At 48.3% G+C, this 14,661-nt stretch overlaps 2 protein-coding genes across 5 annotated transcripts in view; one reads left to right on the top strand and one right to left on the bottom strand.

Moving 5' to 3' along the window:
• LOC147317013 (histone-lysine N-methyltransferase EHMT1-like) overlaps window positions 1-14,661 on the top strand; it is a 53,798-nt gene that overhangs the window by 30,414 nt on the left and 8,723 nt on the right. For all 4 annotated transcript variants that reach the window (XM_086313577.1, XM_086313580.1, XM_086313578.1 and 1 more), the window contains exons 15-19: window positions 3,546-3,700; window positions 4,415-4,582; window positions 4,728-4,872; window positions 5,041-5,118; window positions 5,413-5,528. In XM_086313577.1, coding sequence (XP_086169703.1) covers window positions 3,546-3,700; window positions 4,415-4,582; window positions 4,728-4,872; window positions 5,041-5,118; window positions 5,413-5,528 — 662 coding nt within the window. The remainder of the gene's footprint in view (window positions 1-3,545; window positions 3,701-4,414; window positions 4,583-4,727; window positions 4,873-5,040; window positions 5,119-5,412; window positions 5,529-14,661) is intronic.
• Window positions 674-1,432, bottom strand: LOC147317014 (uncharacterized). Its single transcript, XM_086313032.1, has one exon. The coding sequence runs from the start codon at window positions 1,430-1,432 to the stop codon at window positions 674-676; it is 759 nt and encodes a 252-aa protein (XP_086169158.1).

The following is a 14,661-nucleotide window of genomic DNA, read 5'->3' as shown; positions in this document are numbered from 1 at the left end:
GACACTCTGGGTTCGGTCCATGTAAATGCGCAGAGCCCACCGCCTTTCTCTGAGGAGAAAGGCGGTGGGCAAAAGGCCGGCAGTTCTATAGGGGAACATGTGCCGACAACCTTCGGGACAAAGGCAGGGTTGAGCCGCATACAGACCCTCGTATTATCCGAGGAGAACTGAATGCATGACTGATGCACTGAGAGAGCGTGTATCTCTCCCACACGTTTAGCAGAAGCTAAAGCAATTAAAAGAGCCGTCTTCAAGGACAGAAATTTCAACTCAACCTGTTCCAGGGGTTCGAATGGGCAACAGGAGAGCGCAGCCAATACTGTGGGAAGGTCCCACGATGGAGCCAATGGCCTAGACGTAGGCAATTTACGCCGTGCACCCTTCATGAAACGGCATATTAAGGGATGCTGGCCAACAGTCTTTCCCTCAAAACCAATATGGCAGGCTGAAATTGCTGCCAAATACACCTTGATGGTGGAGAAGGCTTTACCCTTATCAATCAGGGCCTGAAGAAATGACAGAATCACAGCCACAGAGCACTGAAAAGGGATGGCCTGTGATTCTAAGCACCAGCTTTCAAACACACGGCACTTATGCTCATATAGCGTCCGAGTAGACGATGCTCTAGAACACTGAATAGTGTCGATAACACTATGAGGGAGCCCCACCGTGTTCAGGTTAAACCACTCACGGGCCAAGCCCACAGAGCCAGCCTCTCTGGGTGGGGGTGGAATATTTCCCCCCGTGCCTGAGACAGGAGGTCTCTGCGTAGTGGTAACAGCCAAGGTGGGCCGCACAGCTGCTGAAAAATCTCCGCCAGCCAGTGTTTCCCTGGCCAGTGCGGGGCTATCAGGATCATATAGTGACTTCTCTCCCTCACTCTGGCCAGAGTTGGAGAAATGAGGGCCACTGGGGGAAAAGCATAGAGGAGGGTTCTCGGCCGCTCGTGAGCTAGAGCATCCACCCCGAGTGGAGCTCTCTGATCGTTCAGCGAGTAAAACAGGGGACACTGAGCATTCTCCCTGGATGCATAAACGTCCACGGTCGCCAGACCGAATTGCAGCCAGATCTGCTTCACCACCTCCGGGTGAAGCTTCCAGTCCCCATACAGCGGGTTGCCCCTGGAGAGAAGATCTGCTCCAAAGTTCAAGATCCCCGGCACATGAGTTGCTCTCAGTGACAGCAGGTGAACACTGCTCCAGACTATCAGTCTGTGTGCCAGCGTGTGTAACTTGGGGGACCCCTGTATGAGAGCATTTGTGTGACAAGTCGCTCCCTGGCGGGTTGGGGCTGTCACCAGCCAATCGTCGATGTACGTGGCCACCCGAATGCCCTTTTTCCTGAGCGGGGCCACTGCTGCCTCGGTGCATTTCACAAACACCCTTGGGCTCAGTGAGAGACCAAAAGACAGGACTACAAACTCGTATGCCATCCCCTGGAAAGCAAATCTCAGATACTTTCGGTGTGGGGGATACAGTGGGGCAAAAAAGTATTTAGTCAGCTACCGATTGTGCAAGTTCCCCCACCTAAAATGATGACAGAGGTCAGTAATTTGCACCAGAGGTACACTTCAACTGTGAGAGACAGAATGTGAAAAAAAAAATCCATGAATCCACATGGTAGGATTTGTAAAGAATTTATTCGTAAATCAGGGTGGAAAATAAGTATTTGGTCACCTCAAACAAGGAAAATCTCTGGCTCTCACAGACCTGTAACGTCTTCTGTAAGAAGCTTTTCTGTCCCCCACTCGTTACCTGTATGAATGGCACCTGTTTGAACTCATCATCTGTATAAAAGACACCTGTCCACAGCCTCAAACAGTCAGACTCCAAACTCCGCCATGGCCAAGACCAAAGAGCTTTCGAAGGACACCAGGAAAAGTATTGTAGACCTGCACCAGACTGGGAAGAGTGAATCTACAATAGGCAAGCAGCTTGGTGTGAAAAAATCAACTGTGGGAGCAATCATCAGAAAATGGAAGACATACAAGACCACTGATAATCTCCCTCGATCTGGGGCTCCACGCAAGATCTCATCCCGTGGGGTCAAAATGATCATGAGAACGGTGAGCAAAGATCCCAGAACCACACGGGGGGACCTGGTGAATGACCTGCAGAGAGCTGGGACCAAAGTAACAAAGGTCACCATCAGTAACACACTACAACGGCAGGGAATCAAATCCCGCAGTGCCAGACGTGTTCCGCTGCTGAAGCCAGTGCATGTCCAGGCCCGTCTGAAGTTTGCCAGAGAGCACATGGATGATACAGCAGAGGATTGGGAGAATGTCATGTGGTCAGATGAAACCAAAGTAGAACTTTTTGGTATAAACTCAACTCGTCGTGTTTGGAGGAAGAAGAATAGTGAGTTGCATCCCAAGAACACCATACCTACTGTGAAGCATGGGGGTGGAAACATCATGCTATGGGGCTGTTTTTCTGCCAAGGGGACAGGACGACTGATCCGTGTTAAGGACAGAATGAATGGGGCCATGTATCGTGAGATTTTGAGCCAAAACCTCCTTCCATCAGTGAGAACTTTGAAGATGAAACGAGGCTGGGTCTTGCAACATGACAATGATCCAAAACACACCGCCCGGGCAACAAAGGAGTGGCTCCGTAAGAAGCATTTGAAAGTCCTGGAGTGGCCTAGCCAGTCTCCAGACCTCAACCCCATAGAAAATCTGTGGCGGGAGTTGAAAGTCCGTGTTGCTCGGCGACAGCCCCAAAACATCACTGCTCTCGAGAAGATCTGCATGGAGGAATGGGCCAAAATACCAGCTACTGTGTGTGCAAACCTGGTAAAGACCTATAGTAAACGTTTGACCTCTGTTATTGCCAACAAAGGTTATGTTACAAAGTATTGAGTTGTATTTTTGTTATTGACCAAATACTTATTTTCCACCCTGATTTACGAATAAATTCTTTACAAATCCTACCATGTGGATTCATGGATTTTTTTTTTCACATTCTGTCTCTCACAGTTGAAGTGTACCTCTGGTGCAAATTACTGACCTCTGTCATCATTTTAGGTGGGGGAACTTGCACAATCGGTGGCTGACTAAATACTTTTTTGCCCCACTGTATACAAACAGAGGGTTTGAAGCAGCTTGGTGGGCTTAGCTAGTTGTGTCTTCCAGATAAAAAAATAAAATTAAGGATATCAGCTACGTCTAACAGACTTTTATCAGTTGTGGGCGTTACTTGGAGACCTAATTATTATTATTATTATTATTATTATTATTATTATTATTATTATTAGAACTAAGACACAGTGACATGCCTTGATGGAACTCTGTATCCAAAAAAGTGTTTTCCTCCTGAGGTCACAGTTCAGAAATTCACATACTCAAAATAGTAGCTTCTTTTTCACTTGCATGTCTTGCTGGAAGCCTTTCTTTCTGCTACCCCTGGGGATTAGTCAGCGCAAATGGCGACTTCAGTAAAGTCTTTGCGAGTGCTTGTCGAGATGTTTTAGAGCACTGTTGCCGAGGGTAGAGGTATGTCATGTCTGATGCTTACATCTTACACCTGTCACTGTCATTTTAGGAAGAGAATGTCTGCCTACACTGGGCCGCTCTATCAGGCTGCGATGACATTGCCCAGGCTCTGCTAGAGGCTCGATGCGACCTAAATGCTGTGAATGTTCATGGTGATACACCACTTCATGTCGCTGCCAGAGAGAACCACCTGGAGTGCATATTGTGAGTGTGAAGTCTGAGAGGTCACAGAGGTCACTCAGTTTCTTCACATCAGATGATGATGCTGATTTTGAGGAAACTTTTTTTTTTTTGGGTTTATGTCTGTAATGAGAGAAGAGAGTATTATTGGAAACAAACAAATACAGCTATTCAGCTATTTAGTCACTGCATTTCTTGTATTTGTTTGCTTCCTGGTTTCAACCACAAACAGATTATTTAAACATTTTGTTCCTTATACACAGTGTTCAAATGTTTTCTCTGCAGCTGTAGAAAGCCTTATCTATAAAATGCAGTCTGCTTCTCCTGAAAGTGTATTAATATGCAAGAGTTCTAGAACAAATAGTACGTGGGTTTGCATTCTGGGAAATCAGCGCTCAACTGATAAAACCAAATGAAGCCGTTAATTTCTGAGGCAAACTGATATTAATCAGATGGTTTGATACCTGGCTCCTCCAGTGCACGTGTCCTTGTGTCCTTGCTCAAGGTACAGAGTTGCATATGTCCATCAAGTGTGTGGGCGAATGTTAGAAAGTGCTTAGGCACAGATAAAAATGCTCTATAGCTGTGTGTGTAATTAGGTAAATGAGATTTAGAAACGATTTTGACTGCTCAAATTGAGCAGCGACAGTGCATACCAGTCTATCTCAGTGCTTGTCACCTTCACTCTGTTTTTTTTAGATGACCATAAGTCTTAACTTAAACATTTTCCACGCGCAGGTTGTTTCTGTCTCGTGGAGCTGATGTCAGTCAAAGGAACAGGGATGGAGAAACAGCTCTGGACTGCTGTGCTTCCGGTTCCAAAGTGTGGACAGCCCTTAATACCAACAAGAAGCTGACTGATGCCAGGAGAGGAAGGGAAGGCCGTGGAGAGAGAGTGCTCAGCAGGTAGTGCTGCACTTTGTCCTGTTCTTTTGTTGGCTTATGAATTTCTGCTTTCTCAAAATCTGCCATTCCTCAAAAAGGAAAACTAAAAACTTGTAGATTTTTTTGTTTCTTTGTTTTGTTTTTGTTTTCCTTTTCTGTCTGTTAGGGACATTTCTCGGGGGTATGAGGCAGTGCCTATCACCTGTGTTAATGCTGTGGACAGTGAGCCATTGCCTGAAAACTTTAAATATATACCAGACAGCTGTGTCACCTCCCCGTTGAACATAGACAAAGATATCACTCACTTACAGGTAAGTGAGTGATGACAGGTAAGGTGTAAATTACACATTTATTGCAGCAGTCCAGAGAAGGCACTAGTGCTCTGAAGAAGTTTGCAGTCATTATGCAGAAAATGACTAGCATTGTAAGAGAATAGGTACATGGCCAGCTTCTAACGGCTCACTGATTGTGTCACTCAGCACTGCACCTGCACAGATGACTGCTCATCTAGCACCTGCATATGTGGCCAGCTCAGCTTGCGTTGTTGGTATGACAGTGTAAGTAGAACCTGTGTACCTACTGAAATGATTTCACGTGACACCCACATTTCCTCATTTTAAATAAGAATGTGTTCTCAACGACTTGTTTAATAAAGCTTACATTTGCCCCCTTCACTGCTGGGGTCTAAACTGGTTTTACATTACAGTACGGCCTGGCCCACTTATATTTTGTTTATCTCTTCAATGTAATGTTTCTTCACGTTCTGTTGACTAAAATTACCAACAGATGCTCTGAAGAGAATCTGTTTTTATTCCCAATGACTATTTATCTCATGGTGTATGTGATTGCAGGAGGGTCGACTACCAATGGACTTCTGCCAGCGGGAGCCCCCGGTGCTGTTTGAATGTAACCATGCATGTTCCTGCTGGAGGACCTGCAGGAACCGTGTGGTCCAGAATGGACTAAGGTAAAGTGCTGCTGTTTGGTAATCTACTTTTAAAGCTGTGAAGAAAGTGAGCCTCATAACAAAGATCAGCTTAAAGGATCCGCTTTGATCACATGGATGAGTTTTTGCAAAGAAGATGCTCAATGATAAATTCTGTCAATGGGTCCTGAATAGCGTTGGGAATCGAGAACTTAAGGTTATGTATATAACCCCGGTTCTCTGAGTAGCATGAGTGAGTGTCTCACTATGGGGAACGCCTCCTGCGTGACCTCATCAGAAGCTCAAATACCATTACGCCAGCCCTTACAGGCTGGCTAGGTGACGCCCATGTCAGGAGGGGCCAGTGCCTCCCTATATAATAGGCTGACATAGCGTCAGATGTCATTCAAAACAAGCCCACCTCTTCCTCGCTTCCATAGCAAGGAGGGCGGTCTGGTGAGACACTCACTCATGCTACTCAGAGAACCGGGGTTATATACATAACCTTAAGTTCTCTTTCATAGCATTCGTTTCGTGTCTCACTATGGGAGAAATACTGACTCCTGGATTGCCAGACATGCCTGTTAAGAAGACAACTGTCCCCAACAGCACTTCACAGGGGAGAGGCCCCCACCCGGGAAGAACCTGCACTGAGGACTGAATGTGCTAGGTTAGGTGCTGTCACATCTAACCTGTGAAACCTAGCAAATGTATGAGGTGAGGTCCAGCATGCAGCTGCACACACCTCCTGAATAGAAACTCCCCTAAAGAGAGCCCATGAGGTCGCCAGACCTCTAGTGGAATGCGCACGTAAGCCAGCAGGGGGCTGAAGGCCCCTGCTAGTATAGGCCAAGGCAATTGCCCCTACTATCCAATGGGAGAGGCGCTGTTTAGACACAGGCTTTCCCATATGTGGTTTAGCCCAGGACACGAACAGCTGGTCACTTTGTCTGACACTCTGGGTTCGGTCCATGTAAATGCGCAGAGCCCACCGCCTTTCTCTGAGGAGAAAGGCGGTGGGCAAAAGGCCGGCAGTTCTATAGGGGAACATGTGCCGACAACCTTCGGGACAAAGGCAGGGTTGAGCCGCATACAGACCCTCGTATTATCCGAGGAGAACTGAATGCATGACTGATGCACTGAGAGAGCGTGTATCTCTCCCACACGTTTAGCAGAAGCTAAAGCAATTAAAAGAGCCGTCTTCAAGGACAGAAATTTCAACTCAACCTGTTCCAGGGGTTCGAATGGGCAACAGGAGAGCGCAGCCAATACTGTGGGAAGGTCCCACGATGGAGCCAATGGCCTAGACGTAGGCAATTTACGCCGTGCACCCTTCATGAAACGGCATATTAAGGGATGCTGGCCAACAGTCTTTCCCTCAAAACCAATATGGCAGGCTGAAATTGCTGCCAAATACACCTTGATGGTGGAGAAGGCTTTACCCTTATCAATCAGGGCCTGAAGAAATGACAGAATCACAGCCACAGAGCACTGAAAAGGGATGGCCTGTGATTCTAAGCACCAGCTTTCAAACACACGGCACTTATGCTCATATAGCGTCCGAGTAGACGATGCTCTAGAACACTGAATAGTGTCGATAACACTATGAGGGAGCCCCACCGTGTTCAGGTTAAACCACTCACGGGCCAAGCCCACAGAGCCAGCCTCTCTGGGTGGGGGTGGAATATTTCCCCCCGTGCCTGAGACAGGAGGTCTCTGCGTAGTGGTAACAGCCAAGGTGGGCCGCACAGCTGCTGAAAAATCTCCGCCAGCCAGTGTTTCCCTGGCCAGTGCGGGGCTATCAGGATCATATAGTGACTTCTCTCCCTCACTCTGGCCAGAGTTGGAGAAATGAGGGCCACTGGGGGAAAAGCATAGAGGAGGGTTCTCGGCCGCTCGTGAGCTAGAGCATCCACCCCGAGTGGAGCTCTCTGATCGTTCAGCGAGTAAAACAGGGGACACTGAGCATTCTCCCTGGATGCATAAACGTCCACGGTCGCCAGACCGAATTGCAGCCAGATCTGCTTCACCACCTCCGGGTGAAGCTTCCAGTCCCCATACAGCGGGTTGCCCCTGGAGAGAAGATCTGCTCCAAAGTTCAAGATCCCCGGCACATGAGTTGCTCTCAGTGACAGCAGGTGAACACTGCTCCAGACTATCAGTCTGTGTGCCAGCGTGTGTAACTTGGGGGACCCCTGTATGAGAGCATTTGTGTGACAAGTCGCTCCCTGGCGGGTTGGGGCTGTCACCAGCCAATCGTCGATGTACGTGGCCACCCGAATGCCCTTTTTCCTGAGCGGGGCCACTGCTGCCTCGGTGCATTTCACAAACACCCTTGGGCTCAGTGAGAGACCAAAAGACAGGACTACAAACTCGTATGCCATCCCCTGGAAAGCAAATCTCAGATACTTTCGGTGTGGGGGATACAGTGGGGCAAAAAAGTATTTAGTCAGCTACCGATTGTGCAAGTTCCCCCACCTAAAATGATGACAGAGGTCAGTAATTTGCACCAGAGGTACACTTCAACTGTGAGAGACAGAATGTGAAAAAAAAAATCCATGAATCCACATGGTAGGATTTGTAAAGAATTTATTCGTAAATCAGGGTGGAAAATAAGTATTTGGTCACCTCAAACAAGGAAAATCTCTGGCTCTCACAGACCTGTAACGTCTTCTGTAAGAAGCTTTTCTGTCCCCCACTCGTTACCTGTATGAATGGCACCTGTTTGAACTCATCATCTGTATAAAAGACACCTGTCCACAGCCTCAAACAGTCAGACTCCAAACTCCGCCATGGCCAAGACCAAAGAGCTTTCGAAGGACACCAGGAAAAGTATTGTAGACCTGCACCAGACTGGGAAGAGTGAATCTACAATAGGCAAGCAGCTTGGTGTGAAAAAATCAACTGTGGGAGCAATCATCAGAAAATGGAAGACATACAAGACCACTGATAATCTCCCTCGATCTGGGGCTCCACGCAAGATCTCATCCCGTGGGGTCAAAATGATCATGAGAACGGTGAGCAAAGATCCCAGAACCACACGGGGGGACCTGGTGAATGACCTGCAGAGAGCTGGGACCAAAGTAACAAAGGTCACCATCAGTAACACACTACAACGGCAGGGAATCAAATCCCGCAGTGCCAGACGTGTTCCGCTGCTGAAGCCAGTGCATGTCCAGGCCCGTCTGAAGTTTGCCAGAGAGCACATGGATGATACAGCAGAGGATTGGGAGAATGTCATGTGGTCAGATGAAACCAAAGTAGAACTTTTTGGTATAAACTCAACTCGTTGTGTTTGGAGGAAGAAGAATACTGAGTTGTATCCCAAGAACACCATACCTACTGTGAAGCATGGGGGTGAAAACATCATGCTATGGGGCTGTTTTTCTGCCAAGGGGACAGGACGACTGATCCGTGTTAAGGACAGAATGAATGGGGCCATGTATCGTGAGATTTTGAGCCAAAACCTCCTTCCATCAGTGAGAACTTTGAAGATGAAACGAGGCTGGGTCTTGCAACATGACAATGATCCAAAACACACCGCCCGGGCAACAAAGGAGTGGCTCCGTAAGAAGCATTTGAAAGTCCTGGAGTGGCCTAGCCAGTCTCCAGACCTCAACCCCATAGAAAATCTGTGGCGGGAGTTGAAAGTCCATGTTGCTCGGCGACAGCCCCAAAACATCACTGCTCTCGAGAAGATCTGCATGGAGGAATGGGCCAAAATACCAGCTACTGTGTGTGCAAACCTGGTAAAGACCTATAGTAAACGTTTGACCTCTGTTATTGCCAACAAAGGTTATGTTACAAAGTATTGAGTTGTACTTTTGTTATTGACCAAATACTTATTTTCCACCCTGATTTACGAATAAATTCTTTACAAATCCTACCATGTGGATTCATGGATTTTTTTTTTTCACATTCTGTCTCTCACAGTTGAAGTGTACCTCTGGTGCAAATTACTGACCTCTGTCATCATTTTAGGTGGGGGAACTTGCACAATCGGTGGCTGACTAAATACTTTTTTGCCCCACTGTATATGGGGATGTGGAAATAAGCATCCCTCAGGTCGATTGATGTGAACCAGTCGCCCGCTCGTACAAACCGTAGCAGCGAGGCGTGCGTCAACATCCTGAACTTGTATGTCCTCAAATGCCGGTTCAGGGCACGGAGACCCAGAATGGCTCTCATCCCCCTTCCCCCTTTCTTTGGCACAAGGAAATACCCTGAATAAAATCTGCTGTGCATTTCCTCGGGAGGGACAATTCTTATAGCTCCTTTGTCTCTCAAGGTGGAAATTTCCTCCAAGAGAAAACTGGCAGACTCGCCCGGAGCACGAGAGTAAACAATGTCTTTGAATTGTGGTGGAGCGACACTGAATTGCAACCTGTAGCCCTTTTTCAATGTCCTCAGCACCCATGCTGACTGAGTGCAGGTGGCCCAGCTCTTCATGTGGAGAGACAGAGCGCTCACTGGCCACTTCACCGAATATGGCGTTTTGGCGCCCCCTTGTGGTCGCAGCGCGAAACATACGCCATTTCGGCGTCCCATCACCTCTGTCACAGGCGAGCGAGGTGACGGGCTCATCTGTATCATCACAGCCGTGGAAACGCGAGCCTGGGGGGCTGCTTGCGTCTTAGGCACTTTGGGAATCCTGAAAGCGGGGACCGGGCGAGACGCTGCCTGCGTGAATGACTGGCGCGGCGCTGCTGGGGTGGCGTGCTGGGCCCTCCTCGGCAGGCAGAGTTTCAGAGCCTCATCATCTCTCTTTTTCTCCTCACATCTCTTCTGCATGGATGTAACAGCCGCACCGAAGAGACCGTGAGGGACGACAGGGGTGTCGAGGAGTTCCTCTTTTTCCTTAGTCGTCAGGTTGGTGAGCCCGAGCCAGCGTGCTCGCTCCTGAAGAACCATGAGGCCCATGGCTCTCCCAGTAGCCTGTATGGCTACCTTGTGGAGGCGGAGGACGTGGTCAGTTATAACGCAGATTTCTTCCCACACTGTGGTATCTGTGTTAGCTGTCATGTCCTCTTCTAGCTCAGCTTGGTAAGCCATTAGCATAGAAGAGGCATTGTGGGCTCTTACTGACAGAGCCGCTGCCTTGTAGCACTTATCTGTAAGGCTAGACTGGAAGCGGTCTGTTTTGGAGGGGAGAGATGGGGCCGATGAGGACAGAGACGTCTTCGGGTGAAGATGGCTCGCCACCAACGGCTCCACTTGTGGCATCCGGCGGAGGCCGATAGACTCCATCCCCTCCAGTCCATCCAATCCAGCAGGGAGCTCCCCACGATGGGGTGTTTCTCGCTGCAAGGTTTTGCTTTCCACGTCACCGCTATCTCATCGAGTAGCTCAGGGAAAACAGGCAACACATGCTTCCCCGTCTTTTTCGCCTTCGGCAATTTCTTACCGTCAAAACGAGACTTTACAACCTCTGTTTGTATGGCGGGCCACGGGATGTTGAGCCTAGCGGCTGCGCGCTTGCACATGTCCTGCATGTCGAGATCCAGGGAGGATGGCGGTGTCGGTTTTTCAACCTCGCCGGTAGCCGAGGGCTTTGCAGCCCAGCTGATGCTAGCCAAGGAGGTGGAATCTTCCTCCTCGCCGTCGTCAGACAGCAGGAGCTCCGAGTCAGCCGACTCATCTCCGTCCTCGTTAGCATCTCCTCCCCAGGTGACTCCAGCATCGCGGAAAAACACACGATCTCCGTGTGCCTCCAGCGACGGGAAAGCGGTCGCGATGGGCTGAGGGTCTGCCTCTGCCCAGCTCGGCCCTGGCGTTGCGGCCAAATCATCGGGCATCTCAGTTTCTCCTTGCGCCGCAGCAGCCTCACACAGCAAAGGGTCGCCGCCCGACAGGTTAGCCTGGCGAGCTAGCCTGCGGCGGAGTAGTTTGCGTGGGAAAGCCGCGCAGTGGATACAGTCGTGTGCAGGTGTCAGGGCAGCCTGAGCGTGAGATAAGCCCAGGCATGCCGCACACACGGGGTGTGTATCCCAGGCAGAAATCTTCTTGCCGCAAGGACAAAGTTTTGCAACTTCGTTGGCCGTTGTAGCCATGGTTAGCTAGAGGGTTGCGCACGTTAGCGAGACTGACACTGAGTGCGGAGAATATTGCTATTCCTCGCTAACGTGGGTTGAAAAGTGTTGCTACTTTTCTACAGGTATTGCTACCTAATGTGTAAAACCGCTAGCGTCGAAGGGTATCGCTACCTGATGGTGAAGCTAGGGGTACCTTTATTAGCAAAGTGTTGCTACTTCGCTTTCGGAAAGTATTGCTACTTCCCTGGGTGAAAGTATTGCTACTTGGCACCAGCACTAGCTACAGAACAGTATTGCTACTGCTTGTATGCTAGTGGACAACTGAAAGGCTGGGAACAAAGCGCCCGGCGACCGAGTTGTTCACTCGAATCTGTGGACAGTTTAGCTTTAGCACCCAATAGCACAGTTGTCTACAGGCTTCTGTGAGAAGCGAGAAGAGGTTTTTGAATGACATCTGACGCTATGTCAGCCTATTATATAGGGAGGCACTGGCCCCTCCTGACATGGGCGTCACCTAGCCAGCCTGTAAGGGCTGGCGTAATGGTATTTGAGCTTCTGATGAGGTCACGCAGGAGGCGTTCCCCATAGTGAGACACGAAACGAATGCTATGAAAGAGAACCAGTTCTTGTAGAAAACCAGTTCCCAGTAGACCAGTTTCTTAGAATTGTTAGTCTGCCTGCCTGTTGATCGCTTATCTTCAGGGTGCTGTAGTTAGCACTGTCACCTTACAGCAGGGAGGCTCTGAGCTTAAGCCTGCTTGTGACATTTCTTTGTGGTGCTTAGAGGTTCTCCCTACATGGGTTTTCTCCTGGTACTCCAGCAGATTGCTGTGCTTTTTCTGCCTAAGTGCTTTCTAGCTAGCACCCACATCAGAGAGTGACTTATTTTGCCCAAGGACTGGAACAGCAAAAGGATCAAACCACCAACCTGCCAATTAGTAGATGACATGCAGGCACCCCATTTAGAGCAATTTTTTCCTACTTCTTTATTTAGCACTTGCACTTTCTTTTTAAAGATTTAATGGGGCTCCTATTGTTACAGAGAACATACTCTGAATAGCTGTTTCTGCAGTTACAATGAAGGATACGCATTTTTGAGAGAGATATTTTCAGCAATTAGGTAAAATGTGTTTTTCAGGCCCAAGACTAAAAATTAAGTGTCACTTTTACCTGTACCAGTTTACATACTCTTCAGAAATCCTTGCTCATTAGCTCAAAACTTGCTTTATGTTTGTGTTTCCTTGGAGAGTGCCTCTTGTTACTGCCTTGATTGAGGTTTTGTGCAAGTTCGGGTGATAATAAACTGCATCACATCAATCATGCCAGCTAGATGTGTATGCTGTGCGAACCATTAGGTGACAACCTACGTGCCCGATACATTCCTGGCAGGCAGTGTTATCCTTGGCCAGAAGAGGGAGAACTCAGCTTGATGTGGAAGGAAAAGGACTCACTTTCTAAGATGTTTTCTGTCTTAATGTTCCTCTAAAGCACATGTGTCAAAATCAAGGCCCGCGGGCCACATCCGCCCCGGCGTACATTTATATCCGGCCGCGAGATCATTTTATATAGATGTATTATTATTGTTATGCATGGCCCGGCATATGAGCCGCTAATAATATACAAACTACAGATACCATAATGCAGTGCTGCAGCCTCCTTGCGGAACGCTAGGCTAACTGGGAACATTCCCGTCAGTGAAGTCAAACTTCTGTTATTGCGAAGGTAGGTGCTCACAATAGTGGAGAGAAAAGTTGATTCTGAAAGCAGAGCCTTTCAGCGCCAGTGGGTGACTGAATATATGTTTACAGACATTGCTGGTAAACCCGTGTGTGTTATTAGTGGAGCTAATGTGGCTGTAATTAAGGAATTTAATTTAAGACGGCACTACGAGACAAAACGTCAGGATAAGCTGAAAAACCTAAATGCAGATGAGAAACTACAGAAAGTAGAAGAGCTAAAGAAGAGTCTGACATTTCAGCAGACTTTTTTCACCGGAGCAAAATCACAAAGTGAAGCTGTTGTGAAAGCAAGTTTTACTGTAGCAGAGGAGACAGCCAAATCAGGCCGGTACCACTCTGAAGAGCTGCATGATGAAGGCGTGCGACGTCTTGTGTCCAGACAAAACGCAGATTTTGGCAAATGTGAGCCTGAGCAGAAATACGATTGCTGATCGGTAGGGATGGGTATTGATTTTTTATTTTTTATTTTTTTTGCCTGTCCCGTTTGGCTCTTTTGCCATCAGAATTGTTGTCTAAAGGCAAAGAAAGATGCCCAACGGATTTACTTTACCAAATTGACCATCCCAGCCTTGCCATAATGGTCCATTTGATTCACCTTTTATTGTTTATTTTATTTTCACTTACTGACTATGGGACAGACTTGACTGGGGGAAAGAAGGGGAGAAAGAAAGAGGGAAAGAGAAACAGCTGAGAAGAGGGACGGGGGAGAAGGGCAAAAACCAACAGAATGAGCAGAAAAAGAAAAAAAAGAAGAAAAAAAGAAAAAAAATGCATATATCAATCACCTGGGTCACCTGCTGAGAAAGAAAAAAGAAAACAAGCAGAAGAGAACAAGAGTGATAGAATAAACAACATCACAATGATATATGGGAATATGACAGTAAATACTAAATATTAAACATTATTGTGCAGCACATAAGATCAACAGAACACAGTGTGCTTTGAGGTAGGAGCCAAAAAGGGTGTAGTTTGTGGGTGTGATCACCCGTGTGTACACCTGTGAGCATGGACGCGTTTGTTTTTTGTTTTTTTAAAAGGTTCCTTCATGTAATGATCTGCTAGAGGGTGTGGGGGGGCCACAGCCCCGCCCTCCAGGGCATGAAGCAGGTATGGAGGAGATCAAAACTCCAGACATCCAGAGGCCCCCAGAACACAAGAGACCAAGGAAGACCAACAGAGGGGCAGCCGCGCCACTGTCCCAGAAAGAGCTGAGGAGAGTCCCAGATGAGGGCTCACTCAGCAGCCGCGGAGCAGAAACCAGGGGGAGTTGCAGTGACGCGCCCGTGAGCTCCGCCGGCAGCCAGCCGTGCCTGAGTGACCGAGCCCCAGGCCGAGAGGCCGGGGGCACCCCACCTCCAAAGTGGCCCGAGCAAGCCCCAGGCTCCAGGCCCCGATAAGCGGCCG

The sequence above is a fragment of the Aulonocara sp. 'chitande type north' Nkhata Bay genome, linkage group LG12, assembly GCF_057382095.1.
Source record: "Aulonocara sp. 'chitande type north' Nkhata Bay isolate Kocher_YH1m ecotype deep benthic linkage group LG12, A_spYH_male_GT1.1, whole genome shotgun sequence".
NCBI classification, from domain to species: Eukaryota; Metazoa; Chordata; class Actinopteri; order Cichliformes; family Cichlidae; genus Aulonocara; species Aulonocara sp. 'chitande type north' Nkhata Bay.
Note: the sequence above shows the minus strand (reverse complement) of the source record. Positions and strands in the feature narration are given on the sequence as shown.